The sequence below is a fragment of the Suillus plorans genome, assembly GCF_016647745.1.
Source record: "Suillus plorans strain S12 chromosome Unknown HD556scaffold_53, whole genome shotgun sequence".
Classification (NCBI taxonomy): Eukaryota; Fungi; Basidiomycota; class Agaricomycetes; order Boletales; family Suillaceae; genus Suillus; species Suillus plorans.
The window spans coordinates 142,799-158,995 of NW_024537437.1; the positions used below are offsets into that span (position 1 = coordinate 142,799).

At 47.4% G+C, this 16,197-nt stretch overlaps 5 protein-coding genes across 5 annotated transcripts; 2 read left to right on the top strand and 3 right to left on the bottom strand.

Moving 5' to 3' along the window:
* Positions 1 to 1,951: 1,951 nt before the first annotated feature.
* HD556DRAFT_1394142 (chloride channel) lies at positions 1,952 to 5,470 on the bottom strand. Its single transcript, XM_041303636.1, has 18 exons — positions 5,336 to 5,470; positions 5,258 to 5,283; positions 5,032 to 5,199; positions 4,780 to 4,985; positions 4,571 to 4,723; positions 4,408 to 4,522; positions 4,262 to 4,353; positions 4,129 to 4,206; positions 3,972 to 4,079; positions 3,694 to 3,911; positions 3,464 to 3,637; positions 3,232 to 3,412; positions 3,030 to 3,153; positions 2,913 to 2,978; positions 2,749 to 2,856; positions 2,504 to 2,700; positions 2,390 to 2,454; positions 1,952 to 2,332 (listed from the first exon to the last, which is right to left on the bottom strand). The coding sequence occupies exons 1-18, from the start codon at positions 5,407 to 5,409 to the stop codon at positions 2,122 to 2,124; spliced, it is 2,364 nt and encodes a 787-aa protein (XP_041157079.1). The 5' UTR covers positions 5,410 to 5,470; the 3' UTR covers positions 1,952 to 2,121.
* An 854-nt stretch (positions 5,471 to 6,324) lies between these two features.
* HD556DRAFT_1242875 (uncharacterized protein) lies at positions 6,325 to 7,433 on the top strand (the record flags this gene model as incomplete). Its single annotated transcript, XM_041298322.1, has 3 exons — positions 6,325 to 6,874; positions 6,930 to 6,986; positions 7,042 to 7,433. 3 exons carry the CDS (start codon positions 6,325 to 6,327, stop codon positions 7,431 to 7,433), a joined length of 999 nt encoding a protein of 332 aa, XP_041157080.1.
* A 713-nt stretch (positions 7,434 to 8,146) lies between these two features.
* Positions 8,147 to 9,867, bottom strand: HD556DRAFT_749595 (uncharacterized protein). Its single transcript, XM_041311498.1, has 3 exons — positions 9,571 to 9,867; positions 9,268 to 9,487; positions 8,147 to 9,212 (listed from the first exon to the last, which is right to left on the bottom strand). Exons 2-3 carry the CDS (start codon positions 9,446 to 9,448, stop codon positions 8,587 to 8,589), a joined length of 807 nt encoding a protein of 268 aa, XP_041157081.1. The 5' UTR covers positions 9,449 to 9,487; positions 9,571 to 9,867; the 3' UTR covers positions 8,147 to 8,586.
* A 1,715-nt stretch (positions 9,868 to 11,582) lies between these two features.
* On the top strand, positions 11,583 to 13,192 carry HD556DRAFT_1491579 (Metallo-dependent phosphatase-like protein; the record flags this gene model as incomplete). The annotated part of the gene is made up of 8 exons (XM_041308800.1): positions 11,583 to 11,749; positions 11,803 to 11,873; positions 11,928 to 12,052; positions 12,110 to 12,239; positions 12,296 to 12,352; positions 12,401 to 12,482; positions 12,587 to 12,878; positions 12,965 to 13,192. 8 exons carry the CDS (start codon positions 11,583 to 11,585, stop codon positions 12,983 to 12,985), a joined length of 945 nt encoding a protein of 314 aa, XP_041157082.1. The 3' UTR covers positions 12,986 to 13,192.
* Positions 13,193 to 13,399: 207 nt separating this feature from the next.
* On the bottom strand, positions 13,400 to 14,915 carry HD556DRAFT_1446451 (CRAL-TRIO domain-containing protein; the record flags this gene model as incomplete). The annotated part of the gene is made up of 7 exons (XM_041307091.1): positions 13,400 to 13,845; positions 13,884 to 13,975; positions 14,025 to 14,076; positions 14,136 to 14,202; positions 14,252 to 14,587; positions 14,647 to 14,669; positions 14,723 to 14,915. 7 exons carry the CDS (start codon positions 14,913 to 14,915, stop codon positions 13,400 to 13,402), a joined length of 1,209 nt encoding a protein of 402 aa, XP_041157083.1.
* Between the last annotated feature and the right edge of the window lie 1,282 nt (positions 14,916 to 16,197).

Genomic DNA, 16,197 nt, shown 5'->3' on the forward strand with positions numbered 1-16,197 from the left:
TTGTTTACCAGAATAGGCCGTGCACTCACGAGGGCGTGTACGTTAGCCTAGCGGACATTTCCCAATGACCGGTGTCTTTAAGTCTAAGTACGTCAATTCACGATGTCAATCCCCTATTCAGCCATTACCTACTAGAACTTACATATTCCCCGACGCGGGAATTTCGGAAGCCCTATGTGCTGCGAGTGCCCGGAACTCCAGGAGCCGCAACCATGAAGACCGCCAATTCTCTTCTGCCTCCCCTTTAGATCTCACCCCAGATTTTGCGATTACGCTGGAAGTGGGCGAACCGACGAAGAGTCGTGCTGCATTTGTCGTCCCGCTGCAGCCGATTTCAAATGTCTCGGATAACAGTAAAAGTAACTCGATTGCTTTATGGTCACTCGTGATACACGAGTACTCCGCTCTCTCATCAATCCAATAGGAGGGCGTGCGTATTGTAGGCTTCACGATCTCAGCATCATGATCTGCCACCAACGTTCCTAACGAAACCAGGTTTGTATATCTTTGGTAAATCGTATGCACTTTCGGTTAAATTGATTGCGTGTTCAGGATAATACTTGAAAAATAAGATACTTCAATAGGGTCACTGACTCACAGCAAACGAACAACGATCCTGCAGGGTTGCAGTAAGGTTACAGGATAAAGATCTCGATTCTTGTTATGTTTTAAAAAGTCAGCACGTCTACTGTAGGGCCCCTGCCCACGGATATGGACACTGATGGGGAGCATTCAAAAAAATTCTTTAACAAGTTTGTCTCGACCAATTGTATCGGCGGGGTATCCTTGATCACCGAAAAAAGGATCGTGCGTACTGGCCGTTTCATCTGGTAAGGCCTGTACCTTTCCAATAGGACATCTTACCAACGTTTGGGAGTCGAGCGATGGCTCGGGTGTCTTTGATGTTGGTTGGGTTTAGACGAACATTCGCTGAGGATATCGTTTGGGGCCCGGGGGATATTGCGAACGTGAGTTCCATGTCATGCATGACATTGCGTCGCTACAGATGGACGTAGTTTCATTGGCTGGAAACAACAAAGTACTTATCAGTCATAACCACAGGTCCTAAATCTCAGGCTAGTCATTGAGACTTTCCTAATTTCCCCGAGGTGAGCCAAATCCAGTGATATCAACAGCATTCTGTACCGCCCGTATCATGTACAGCTACACTGGCGATGAATCTTTACTGCTATGAAGGCAATCCGAACACAAAGAAAACTCCAAGGCTCTACAGTTATTCACGGAATTTCCATAATCACATGTGGCCCTACAGTACGTAGATGATACAGCAGCGTCGCCAAAAATCGCAAGGTCCATTAGCAAATCAGTAAGCGTTCATTGATCGGTCATACACGTCCCACGTAAATTCGAGGTACGGGCCTCATAATTTTCGCTTGTCAGAAAGAAGCTTGATGCTCACCGTGAGCTTACGGCGTTGGTGATGGAGCAAGGCGATTGGTGGAACAGAGTTATCCGTCCTAAAATGTAAACCAAGTCTTACGAGTGTTTACGAATACTGTCCAGTTACACCCAATGTGGTTCAGAATAGGGTTTCGATGACTTGTGTCGACCAACTCGACTTTTCTAGATTCGGTCTGCGCGGTGACTTGGCTCCCTACCTCATCTTTCGTGCTTTGCACGTGGCATTGCTTGTAAGGTCCATGACCACTCGACTTCATGTTCAGCAGTAAATTTCTGCTGTCACTGGAATAGAACCAACCAGATGTCAATTATTATTCAAGACTTCACTCGACGTCAGAGTGGTGCTGTCGCCCACCCGCAAGTCCTCACCTGTAATGTTCTGCACAGGTTCAAGACGTTCAAGACGGTATTTTGGGTAGAAAATTCATGCCCAAACCGCTCTTGAGGGGTTTCTACGAGAACGCCTAGGTGATATAATGAAGATGTGCCTTCCTTTTAGGATCACCAGTATGTTCTTGAGTCCGTCCCAACTACTCGCTTGACGATGACCCAGGATGTGAATACTCCTGCACACGATGCATTTGAAAGATGTTAGCATACACCGCCCAAGTTATCATATTGATCGATGCAAACAAGAGTTAGGGAAGTATGAGTCAGTACATAGACAATCTATTAGGACAGCAAGTAGACACGGTAGCCTCACCGACGTATTAAGCGTCTATACCAATTTATGGAAGTATCCGCAATTCCTACTGCCCAATTCCACATAACATCGAGAATAGCTTCCAGTTCACCTGTATTCCAATGTAGATCCCCAACAGGTTGCTCTACCGCGTTGAACCGCAACACATCTTTAACGGTTACCAGACCTTTCAACGATCCGTGTTCCTCGACAAGTATCACCCGGGGACTGTGTCAATAAGAGGTAAGGGCAGGGCATTGTCTGTGTAGGTCAAGTAGGACGTACCCCATTCTCTTGAACAATTGTGTTACTATCTCCAGTGGTAGCTGCGGAGACACAGTAAGAGGTGTCTTTAAGACAGGTCAAAGATTGTCAAAGAGCTCGCGTAAAGTACAGTACCTGGTTCACCCAAGGCCAGAGTTTAAGAACGTCGATAGTTGCGCTCGTTTCTATAAGTTCCGTTGCCACGTCTTCCTCTACACCAAGAGCTGATCCCGAGGTCATATCCGATAAAACAAAGTCCTCTTGGTCGGAGGCTCCTCTAGTAAACGCACAGGGCGTACTTGGGGATATGTCCCCCACGTTTTGGGCCTTGTCTAGGCTATGTTATGTCACACGAGAGTCAAACGCTAACGGACACATACCTAGCACGTAGCGCAATTCAGTTCTGCCCATGTACCCAACAAGCGTTTGAGATGATTCGGAAGTAACTATCGGAAAGCCTTTCACATTGGTAGATGCCAACAATTCCTCTGCAAAGCACTGGTCAATAGTGTTTCCTAGCCAATGGTGATCTGTCCAAACGTACCAATATCGGAGACAATCATCCCAGACGCAAACAGAATATCAAGATCCTTCTTCATGACCTCCGAAACTTCGTGGACATGAGAATGGCATGAATGCAAGTAGCAATTGGAATACTGACCTGAGACATTGAAGCCGTGATCCTCGTTTTCGAGGATCGGATAACCATTGAATCGAATCGCCTCATCTGCAATGCCACGAGTCCCGAGGAAGTCGCCGACAGCTTTTGTTACCAGTATGACAATCTAGAGAGAATCAGTATCAAGGACTTAAATTCCGAGAGGCAAACTTTCTTAATCGTAACACTAGACTATCATGCTCACCATAGTCGGTAAGATATACGTCAATGCTCCGGTGAGCTCGAACATGATAACGACAACGGTCACCGTTATCCTCATAACTCCGCTAAGGGCTGCCGCGGCGCCAAGAAAGGCGTAAGTGCCTGGTGTAATACATGGTACATTCGGATCGCAAATTGAAAAGATCCCTGAGTGAGGATAAGCACTACAGAGAGTTCTCGTGATTCTGTGATGAGAGCTAGTGATATCCACCTACCGATACATTGCCTTCACCATGATGCCGACCATCCGCCCAAAAGTTGCCCCAACAGCCATTGAAGGTACGAAGATACCTGCGGGGACCTTCGCCCCGTAAGAAATTACGACCAATCCCATGCGTATGAATGTGGCGAGAAGGAGAGAGTTTGCCATGGGCCACTGAACAGCCATTCTTGCAAGAAAAGATGAGAAAGTGTAGGCCGATTGACAGATTGGTGCAGTACTTACTGGCATAGATTGTCGTGATCTCCGCCACCTTCGCACTCACGAAATAGAATCGACATCATCTCTGTCATGTCTATGCGCATGAAACGATTGAAGTAACCAATAGCTGCAGTAAGGGTCGCAAGAATAACAGCTTCTGCGACACCATGGTTTGCGAGATGTTTTCGACGGAATGCAGCTACTTGCATATTGAATTTGACTACAAACGCGCCGTAGAGTCCCTAGAATGACGAGCGACGTTGTCAACAAAGGGCAAAATCGGAAGGATGTAAAACCCTTACGCCGAATATTCCGAGTATGATAAAGAAGATGATCTCAAAAAAATGCCAGTCACGGTTATATGTCACTTGAAACAGCACAAGCTTTCCCGTTCTGAACGGATTCATCACCTGAAATGAGCCAGTCAAGATAGGAGACGAGGCGAGGGAATCCACTGACGGATAACGTAAATGTCGCCACCAACGCACACACGAAACTTCTCCACATCGTTTTGATGCGAAACATCTGGCTCATCTCCTGTTGTAAATGCGGGTTTGAAATCAGAAAACGCGGTAAATATGGGGATCTGTACCTCAATAGAAAACAGAACACCGCCGATTGGTGACCCAAAAGCAACTGCCACTCCTGCAGCACTGGCGGCAGTGATGATTTCACGCATTTTCCCTTGATTATTGAGAATGAAGATATGTTTATATATACGGAAGTGTTAACCCAAACCTTGACTTCGAGAAAACCGCTGGAACCAACTTGCAACGATAGCTCCAATGCAGCACGCGACATGCACCGAAGGGCCTTCCTTACCAACGGACAACCCAGAGGCAATGACCAGAGGCTAGTTCTGGTCGATTACATTGTTTACGAGATTTGAAAAACAACTCACAAGTGTAAGGCTCTTGATGAAGAAGGTGGCGTACCCGAGGAACCCTTGCATGATGAAGCCTGTGAGAATGCATTTGATTTCTGAAATGCCAGATCCAGCAGCATATTTCGCCATGCTACGAACAAGATGAGCCGCCACAAACGAGAATATGGCCTGTGGATCGATATGGACTTTGTCAAGTTCAAAATATCAAGTGAGAGAGGACTTACCGCGAAAATGACATAGATTAACCATCGTACCAGAGTCGCCGTACTCCACAGGTGCCACGAGGGACAAAATTCCCCATCACTTTCAACTTCCAAGCAGCAAAATTGGGAGTTTAACCACCACCCGTCCATACAGTAGCCCATTTTGATGTCCGAGAGCCATTCCGTGATGATTGAAATGAGAGCGGCATTCATGCCGATGAAGATACCTGGCGCGTTGTCGGTTAAGAAATCATGACAATGCGCAATCCTTACCAACTAGACTTATCACAAGCCAGGGTTCTCCAGCTCTCAGAAACCTCCATAACTGAGCCCACACCCATGTAGGCGTGATCTCGCCGCTAGGACCGCGGTAGGCCACTTTTGCTGCCTTTGCATTGCGTATGCGTCTGTTTCGTTCCACTATCGAGTCTTGAATCCAATCTGGTGGTGTGACACGTGTAATTAGTTAACAGACGCGGTAAGGTCCAAATGTATGTACCAATGGTCGTAAAATCCTCATAGCGTCTCTCCAGTTTTCAGCACAGAAGATGCACGTAGATCAACAGCAATCACTCACCTAATCTGCTCTATCTCTTCCTCGTAATCTCTATTAACGAGCTGCCTTCCATACTGCGCGCCAGTTCGCGTCATGAAATCTGGCAGGTCCTGTAGAGAACGCTTCGTGTACTAAGTATGAAAGTAGCGATTATGTCAGCACTGCAGATTCAGTCGGACGGCCGGACGGATGAGGCCCGCCGTGCCGCAAGTATCAAGTACCACCCAGCGGGTGGTCCGACATTCTGCTCGAGGATAATATCTAGTTGAGATATCGCCGCATCAGATTTCCAATGGGATATTCTCCGCCCAATCTGCCTAAATGACATATTCACAAACATCCAATACCATTGCAGTAGTGTGTCTGCCGGACAGCCTGAGGTTCCGTCCTTCCTCCGGTGTAAATATGCCCTGCAGGGCTGACGGGCGAGCCAAAATTGATACCTGGGCAAACCACATGATCAAGGGGTGATTCTGCGTCGTAGAACATGGCCCTGGAAGACACAGACGAGGATGTCATAAGCGCAGTCAGAAGCTGCTACATTCCACGACACCGAGATTGACGTTACTACTTAATCTACACCGCTCTGCGATTGAAAGTTTGCACTGATTTTTGACTGTATGAGTAAATTGTGCCTTGGTTTTTTCCTGGGCTGTGAATATTTGAATGATGAGTTAGTGTTGACCGCAAATAGACTGCTACTTGAAGCAGCTAGGATGAGTACGGCTGTTTTATAGAGGTTCTTGGACCTTGGTAGTATTAATTACACATCGTTCACTGTTTCATGTGGGACCCACTGAGGAATCAATACTGCGATCAGTCACTAGTCAGACTAGTCAAGTGTCGTTTCGTCTCAGTTCTCACATTTCAAGTCAAGTGATTCGAATTTCGAACGTGGACACCGTGGCCGTAATTGAAGTTAGCAGCTTACTAATAGAAGCATGACTAAGACTGGTTGTAATTTAGACAATCGACCATGAGCTTGAGGTTGCAAACCTTGACCAAAAACCATGTCCACCACAAACGATGTTAAGGTCCCCTTCTTCAAGAAAGGAAAATCTCGACCAGCAACCTCGCGAAAAAGATCGGCCTCTCCGCCTCCCCATGGATCAGCGCCGATACCGTCTTCGTCCAAGTCTGCGGTGGTTCTTCCTTCCCGCAAAGCAGCTGGCAATCTTCTGAGCGCTGGCACGAAACGTACTGCTGCACAACGAAAAGAGGATGAAATGGACGATCCAGACTATGTGGAACGTGATGGTCCTGCAGTGAAGTGGACCGCAGCCGGATCACACACCAACGCAGCACTTGAGATATTAGCTGGTGACGAAGCCGCGGAGCTACTTGCAAAACGTCAGAAGAAAGAGAAAGCAGACAGAGGTGAAGAGGAAGAGGAAGTACCTGATGATGGGCTGTATAGGGGCCAGAATGCTTATCGAAGTCACCTGAAAAAAAGTCAGGAAGTACCCAAAGCTATGCGTGTTGGTCCTCAGCGAGGTACTAGCACCATTCGTACTGTAACCATTGTCGATTATCAGCCCGATGTTTGCAAAGACTATAAAGGTTCGTAAGTTTTTTCTCCGACGGATACGGATGCTAAAACGATCATCCCAATCAGAAACGGGGTACTGCGGGTTTGGTGACACTTGCAAATTCTTGCACGACCGTGGCACATGTATGTTTGCATAGCCTTTACGCTTAAAGAAACTAAAGACAAATACTTTGGACAGATCTTGCTGGTTGGCAATTGGATAAACTCGCTGAAACCCCGCGGAAACAAGTCGAGGATGTGTCAGACTCCGATTCTGACAACGAGGACATACCTTTCGCTTGTCTCATCTGCCGCAAACCTTATACAGATCCAGTGGCCACGCGGTGCGGGCATTATTATTGTTCGGCCTGCGCAATCAAGCGCTATGCCAAAACTCCAAAGTGCTTAGCATGCGGCGCCCCCACGGGTGGAATATTCAATCGTGCTGACAAAATCATCGACAAATTGAACAAGAAACGCGCAGAAAAAGACGATGCTCACGTCGAAGATGACAATCCTGGGGTCGAAATTGAGGGCTTAGTTGATAACAGAAGCAGAGACAGTGACTCAGGTGACGATGATAATGATTGAGATCCATGTCAATGCATTGATTATTCATACGTGCATCAGCGCGTGCCGCGTTCTTTGTGAGCCTACCACCAGAAGTGTCATTCATATTTTTTCATCCGTCAACGTGGGCTGCTATCACTTGTGGTTCCTTCCGTCGTGAATCTTCTGCCAAGCTATTTCGCTTGGTTTCTGATGGAACAGGCACCGCGTTTGATGACATTGAACTTGTTTTTCAGGTCCCGGAAGCGGATCCGCAATGTCGCGAGACGGTTCTTCGAAAAACAAACATGTCATACGAACAGCATGACGTTATTTCTTACCAAGTTCTTCAGATAGACTTGCATATGTGGGTAGTCCCACCCGAGGTCCTCGGGTGGCTTTCTGCTCACTGAATCCTTATTTCGATTCGGTTGCAGATGCACCATGCAGTAATGCGATCGTTCCGGTCCCGCATAGCCCTGTGGAATATCGTCCTATCATATGATCGGATAGACACAGCAATTGCAAAGAGCTCCCTCGGCGCCTACGCAAAAATGGCAGCCTCTCTCCAAAAACTAGGTGACATGACCAATACTTGCCGGGCTCCCGCGTCCAAGGCAGTCAATAAGGGAAAAAGTACCTTTCATCAATATATATGAATGGCTCCACTGATCACTGATACACCAGACGAAACCCAGCGTGATCAATTGATCCATGGGTGATCAGCAGGCTGTCCGAGTCCGTTTGCGTATCACGATGACTAGCTATTTCTTAAACAAGTACCGTCGGTCGGAGATATGATCCAAATGTGATGTGCAGACTGGAATTCTAGGCCTTGATATCGGTCACCCAATGTAGCCGTGGGCGCTCTAGTCAGGAATATCATACTCTCATGAAGTACCGGGGAATCCGCGATTTGAGAGTGTTTGTGTGTGAGGGATTACACTATGCATCGCGTCATATTTAGCAACTGTGTACCAGTTAAACGCAGGGCTACTGGAGGATCCTTCCGAGTCTAGTGCAGTAGTTAAAAATACACATAAGTACAAGCACGCTCCAAGCATTGGACGGACTGCGGAGAATTATATGGCATGATGGGTTAACGTAGCGGAGGTAATGTTCAAATGAATAATTAGGACAATGCTTGGATGGTTAAAGGTTGGGTTGGAAGATAAACAAAAAGTCATTTCCAAATCTATTTGTGCGACATCTCGTCGCATCCATTATCGATGTGGCGTTTAAGTGAGTCCGCGCGACTGAAATCCTTCCCACAGTAACGACATCGATGTAGGACGGGGGTTGCAGCATGGACGGTCTCATAATGTCTCCTTCTATCATGCGAGCGAGTAAACGACCTATCGCAGAGCTCACAGGGAAACCGGTCTCCAATAAGTGCCGGGTTGGCGGAGGGGGATGTGTGCGTAGAACGTGGCGCAGCCGGGGGTGAGCTGCCTTGGGTGGTGTGTTGGGGATTGGGCGACATATGATAGTATGGTTCGACGGTGGAACGGGACCGTGGGTTCGATGGCACAGTGTTGGAATATACTTGGTACGTCTGCGATGGTGTCGGGATGAAGTGTTGGGATCCTGAATGAGCATGTAGAGTCTGAGGATCGATATGCGGATGGGAGTGTACCGCATATTGGGGACTTGGCGCAGACGGCTGATGATGCGAGGGATAGTAAGTATTAGGCTGGTTCGCTGGTGCAGGAGGAGGAGGAGCATAATAAGACCTGCGAGTATCCATGGCAGGTGACGTCCCGTGCTGCGGATGGTTGGAGAAAGGAGGGGGTTGCAATGGATTACCAGTGTGGTGATTTCCTGGTTGAAGAATGTCAACTACCAATAAAAGCGCCGTTCAGTGACATTAATATACCTATTATGCCATCGGACAAAGTACTGTCAAGTGGGTAGCCCGATAACACCTGTGCTTGTTGGGGATATGCGGAGGTGTTACTGTTCGAGCTCGAAGAAGATTGTCGAGGATGGTGGGCAGAGACATGTGGTTGTTGTGTCTGATGGTGACTGTTGTGGGAGTACGCATTTGGATACTGCATCGTGCAAGGAAGGTTTGGCTAACAGTAAAGACTTCCCAGCTATTGTAGTTGGTGAGCCCTTATATACATTTTTGCAGTGAAAGTACTCGGGTGTCGCCTGTCATATCAGGGTGACAACGTACCTTAATGAATGAGTAGATCGGTTACTAAATCATTACTTCCCAGAGCGTAATTCCGGTATGAAAGAGTTAACTTAGGCTGCGTATGACTCCGGCATCAAGAGATATTCTGTGGAAGGCCCAGATCAATTTTGCAAGCATGATAGGGACAAGATCATGTGGGCGGAATGCACTAATCATGATTGACATTACGGTCTTGGAAGTTCATTATCCGGGAGACTAAATTCCGTCAGGTAAGAAGGTTCAACGAAGGTACATACCACCTCGGGAGCGGGTGGAGCAATAGAAGGAACAATGGAAAAAAATTAGAACAGACAAGATTGGATAGATACGGGGTCTCACCGAGGAAAGCTGTGTGGTGAGCTCAGAACGAGAACTCCTCCATTTGTAGAGAACGGCAGGTTTGCAGAAGATCGCTGCGGGCAGATCACGAGGCTAGAGAGTTTGCGGAGCGTGCGTTCCTGGACAGTTGGCTTTAAATCGAGTCGGATCTGCCGAGTTCTCTCGTAAGGCATAAATTAGTGGCAGCCCTTGTGCAGCAACTTGTCATGGACATGCTGGTTTCATCTAACGCTAAGCGGAAAGATCCATTACATACGAGCAGATGACCCTTAAGAAGTGTAGTATTGAATGTTTATTGATGTCACTCTCCAAGGGGACTCATGCTACGGGACGGGTTGTCAGATAACCCATTGAAAGGAAGCGACTTGGGTCAGTCACCATACCTTTTGTTGTTAGACCCTGTTGGAACGTTAGCTAGTCGGGAAATCCCAGCCTCGTGAAATAGGTGACCAATCACAGAACACAGTCTTGGATTGGTTAGCAGCTGTGCTGGAATGATTACGCCTAGTAGGGTCCATCCCGAACAATGTCGCCCGAAGATCGAAATTAACGAGATGCCTATATTGCACGTTGACAAAACGCCGGGACAAGAGCTTGCGGATTTCCACAACTTCGAGAATGACGTTGTAGGAGGAAGATGGATGACCAAACCAGAGAGCGGGATGACACGTCAGGTCACTATAAAGGCGATGAAACTTCCCATCATGCATCTTCGAGAGCGTGACCGACCTGCAGGGAGAGTAGAACATTCTCAGACTGATGCCTGCAAATGAAGAATCACACTGCCCACGTGTTCTTGTCCTCGGGAAGGCGTCTTCCTTTTCGGCACCGACGGTAGCCTAAAATATTGCGAGGTCATTGTTAAGGGCGATTCGTCCACTGCATTGGCATGATAATCATCTACTCGGAGCCAGAAGCTTGGCTGCCCTCAACAAGTCATATTGCACCATTGAAACCAGCGCTCGTCTATCTCCTCGGATGAAACAGACATCGGTGAATCACCGTTCGGTTTCAGCATTGGGACGTTACACAGAGATGCACCACACGGCTCGGAGAAGTCGACAAAAATAAAATAAAAAGCACAAGTTCGGAATATAATCTGACAGTGGAGCTACTACCAGTATATTACCTCCCCGCAGCGTGCCTCCCCGGCAAGCGCCAAGCGCCAATCGCCAATCTACTGGAACGGTAAGTTTTCATTAGACACGCGAATACCTCGAGGACGCGATCAGGAGACCCTCAGTCTAAGTTTTGAACCTGGTGGGACATTTCAAGGGAATATGCCGTTTAGCCGAGGCCCTTTCCACCAATCAAAGCGCTAGTGTCAGGATCGCCCATGGCCAAGCTTGAAACGCCAACGTAAAAATGGGCTTGTGGCTTGTGCAAATTCGGACACAGGCACCATGAGAGAAAATCTCCGTCCTTCCAGGCCTGACCACTCGCAAACTTAACCTTACCCATAATCCACTGCTGACCGAGTACACGGGTCTTCAGAGTGCCAAGGAGCGCGATCAATTTGATAGTCGAAACTTTGTTTGAACTGCGTAGGTGCTATGGTCCTAAGTATGGCGACTTCGAGACCGTGGTGGGAACCCAAACATGCACAAAGGGATGGATCTGTGACTTGTGACTAACCTTTCCTGAAATCACTTGGAGCACGAGACCGCAGAATTATGGCCCCCTTCGATCTCGACGCGTGTATACAGCAACTGCTCCGCAAACAGCTTTTACATGAGGCCCTTTTACGTGAAATATGTGCAAAAACGAAAGAAGTTCTCATGAGGGAATCCAATGTGGTCCATGTCAGTGCACCAGTAACGGTCGTTGGAGACATACACGGGTGAGTATCTCCCAGCTTCAATCACTCCATAACATTTCATCATAGAACTCAAGTCAGTTCTACGACCTCATCGAAATATTCCGCATAGGTGGCTATGCTCCTCACACCAATTATCTTTTCCTTGGCGAGTTCCATTCTTCCTGTTAGAACACACTTCCCTTTTCTCATAGTGCCCCAGGGGATTACGTCGATCGTGGCCTGTTCAGTGTGGAGACCATATCACTCCTTACGTGTCTTAAGCTGCGCTACCCCGACAGAGTCCAGTTAATTCGTGGCAACCATGAATCAAGGGCTGTAACACAAGTCAGCCATCAATTCATGATGTTATGGAGCTCCCTTATCGCTCAATGTTTAACTTAGACTTATGGGTTTTATACGGAGTGTGTGCGAAAATACGGCTCATCACATGTATGGACCTATTTCACGGACATGTTCGACTTCTTGACCCTGTCTGTGGTAATCGATGATCGGATATTCTGCGTTCATGGAGGTCATCAGCAATCCATTCTTTCACAGTATCACGATCTGATCATTTCCCCGTCTCAGGTCTTTCGCCGTCTATCCACTCCGTAGATCAAATCAAAGTTGTAGATCGATTTAGAGGTACGTTACCCCCGCCCGTTCATTGCTGCCCACCCTCATTTCGTCCAGAAATTCCACACGAGGGTCCTATGGCTGATTTGGTGTGGTCGGATCCGGATGCAGAGAAAGAAGACTTTGCAATATCCCCAAGGTCCGTGCCTACTCTAGCATATCACTAGCGTTATTGACTAATGAGGCTTATCATTACTCCGCTTGTATTGTGTCTGATGTTTCAATCTGGAACGGATCATGTAGAGGTGCTGGCTACACGTTTGGATCAGGCGTTGTACACAAGTTCTTGGAAACGAACAACATGTCGCATATCTTGCGCGCACATCAACTCTGCATGGAAGGTTATTCGTCATTATTTGACAAACACCTTTCGACGGTCTGGTCGGCGCCTAACTATTGTTATCGTTGCGGCAATTCCGCGAGTATACTCGAGGTGGGTCCTGGCGAGAGCATGTATTTCAATGTGTTCGAAGCTGCCCCGGAGAACGAACGCGATGGTCCGAGTCAACAGGCTCCACAGAATGTTGGTGGGAAGGTACGTCGCTATTCCTGCGATCATCTCTTGCTCCGTGTTTTCTTTGAATAGACCGATTTACTCACACGAATGTTTGCTCCACCTAGCTTCCCGAGTACTTCCTCTAGATCTCAACAAGTTACTACTCTTGAACATTTTTGATAGAAACCGAGTACTGCCGGCGGCGGTTTTGGCGCCCAAGCTGTAGCAAGTAGGTGTAAACCTGTATTGTGCGGACGACACTAGTACGATGCTACTTTACTATACCCCACATGATGTGTCAGCATCACGCTATTAATCTTGCGGATGACCTTTCCTGGGTGCCAGAATGTAGGGTCGCTACGAAAGTAACAAGGACTGAGCCTGACTGAGCCTGCATGTTGACCGGAGAAGCGAGGGGTCTCTCCGCCGATTGAAAATGATTAATCAATATTGATGAATGCAAGGCAAGTTATGTAAACACCTCGGCACTTCTTGGTTGCGTGGCATGGCATCAGTACCGCCGAAATGACATACCGGGTCCATCACAAGCTAAGTCATAGCTAAGTCATGGCAAGCAAGGCGCTACCAGAAGGTAGAGCTACTCCAAGCATCCATCGTGCTACTCTCCTGACTCTCCTGCGTGTAAGACCGACTACGATAAGAAAATAGAGTGTTATCATGACGCGTGTACCCCATCTTTTCCACCAGAGAACTGACAGGGTCAACAGCAGATCACGTTTCCGCCGGCGACCTTGTTGTACCGTGTGCGGTCGTGAGAAGGAAGCGACTGAAGGATAACCAAAGAAAGGGTTGAAGGAGGATCGAGGAGGTATGGTTACGGACGAAGGCTGCCGGTGTAGGGTCTCAGGAAGCCCGGTGCTGGGCGCCGGCATGCACCATTCACGTGAAGCAACAGAAGCACAATTTTTCTGCTCATGCGAATTTAGCGGATCTTCGATAAGGTGGAGTGGCAAAAGTGCACCGCCATAATCTGACGAATGCATGGCTGCTAAGTGTGTAAGGCAACGAGATAGTGTGACTGACTAGATGGTAGCGCTGACGCAGAACAATATCGAAGAAGCTCCTCCCTGGATGGAAAGAAGACTTTGGCAACCGCGGATTTAGGAAGCAGGGACCTAGGTTCTGGTCAAACAGACCAAAAAAATGTTTCTAGAATAAACGCACTTCATAATGGACCAGGTTATTGCATATGTCCAAGAGTAATTGAGGAAGAATACTAAGACAAAACAAAATTGAGTTTGATCGTAGCAAATGATTAGAGCGATGCATTGTTACCTGCACCAAGCATTCCAGGGTACCGGGGAACTACTTCTTTCATGAGCCATGTTAAAATTTTAAGGTTCTGTCACGGAACTGAATAAAAGTTTAGGTCTCAAGGCGTATTGACTTACAACCGACTGGACTGATAGACCTTCAAGGTCGATGACGAAAACGCATTGAAGAGTTACTTCACGGTTCACAAACTCATCGTTAAGAGTATTGAGTGAGCGGAGATGAATACTCAGGCGTTCGAGGGAGATCAGCAACCCATCCATCATTGTTTGCTCGCAAGTCAGCAATTCTGACAACTGGAGAAACACGAGGGGACGGCCAAGTGGATCACAGATCGGCGGTGGAAGACAATGAAGCAGTGCAGAAGGGAGAGCGAAGAGTCGCAATGCATTTAAACGCCAAATGAGTGCCGTGTATATGGCCTCCAATGTGAATGAACGGACGAAGCTATGGTGCTACATGCCATGCTTTAGCGGAGACACTTGCTGCTGCAACCGGTTAGCATTTTACTCACCCGTAAGAAACGGAAAATGGTTGCTGTAGTTCATGATCAACTTACGGTTTCACAGATTTGATGCTGCAACAATCACCTGTATCCGAGATCCATTCCTTCGCCCATGTATGGTCCGCATCACTGAGCGCCAATTCTTGGACCACATGGGACAAGATCTCATCATTCAAGATTGATTGGATAGCACATACATCTGAAAGGTTTGCTTTGTACTGATCAATAAGCCTTTTGTGATTATCCTCCAGTACGGAGCGCGAGATACGGTTGTTCATGGGCGCAGGAGCTGACCAAGGTGGTAAAGTTTAGTCAAGCCAATTGGGAACGTATACGTATTCATTACGTATGCATATGGTCGCTGCAGTCAAGTTTCAAAGGCACAATTTAAATTCAACGACCATTGATCCTTTCCTCAGTGTGTTCTTACGGTATGTTCTTTGGGTTTAAGTACCTGCTTAATTCCCTAATATTAAACACGAGGATATCAGCAGGTGCGATCGGAACATCGGGATGTCGAAAGTCAAGGGACTCAGCTCTTCACAGACTGGGATGTTGACCCTGCTGAATCTAAATGAAAGTCTAGACTCCTGCTAACGCGCCTCATCTAGCACAGAAAAACTGAGTGCTCCCGGCGTCGGATTCTAAGGTTTCCTGTTCTAAATAGATTTCACTGTGGCAAATACTACCTCTGGACTATAAGCTCGACATTGTGAGCGGTCCAGGAGCCCTTTAAAGCCAAAAAAATCACCGAGCTCTCAAGATCCTATTTAAGCGCTACATGTGGTCTCCAGTTGTTGCAGTATAGACAAAATTGGATTGAGAAGATGATAACTTAACCGCCACGGCGCCACTTCATTCTACTATCCTTTTAACTAAATATTAATATCGAGTTAAATTAATACTATAAATTGTACTCTGTTTAATACCGTACAGCTGGCAACACTAATAATCTTGAAGCTTGTAGTACACTACATTCCAATGATCAATATCAGCAGACAACCATCATTCCAGGCGTTAGGGACCACAAGAGGTCACTGCGAAATACTTGAAATAGTTAGTACTACTCTCTACTCGCTAACTCTCGCCCTGCCAGCCTCGGTTCGACACCATCGATTGGCTAGGCTTTACTTTATGCGCTGAGGGCCGATTATACCTGGCAAAAGTACTGACAGACATTTCACACCCGTAGAAACAAGCACTGGCCACCTGTCACTCCAGGTATTAACTATAACCTGTAGATACGCCTCTCAGTCCTACGGACTCCTACCTCCTTCCCTTGCATTGAATTAATGGCATGGATTCTTTTGTCACTGCCGCTCGGGTCTCCGAAGGCTCAAAGGAGTAACAAGAGCATAATGAGCAACAAGTCTCCAACAGCAACAGTATGTGCCCAGTGGTCCGTCAGTTACTGGGCTGGTTTGAATTTTTAGGTCGGCAAGCTCCACCAAAGACGTCGAGCTTCTCTTTCTTTAGAAGTTGTTTTGTTGTCGTGAGACGTGGGCTTGGTGATGTCGCCGCTGCGCACTGTCTTTCCTAGGCTGGTCGTAAAGTGTCCAT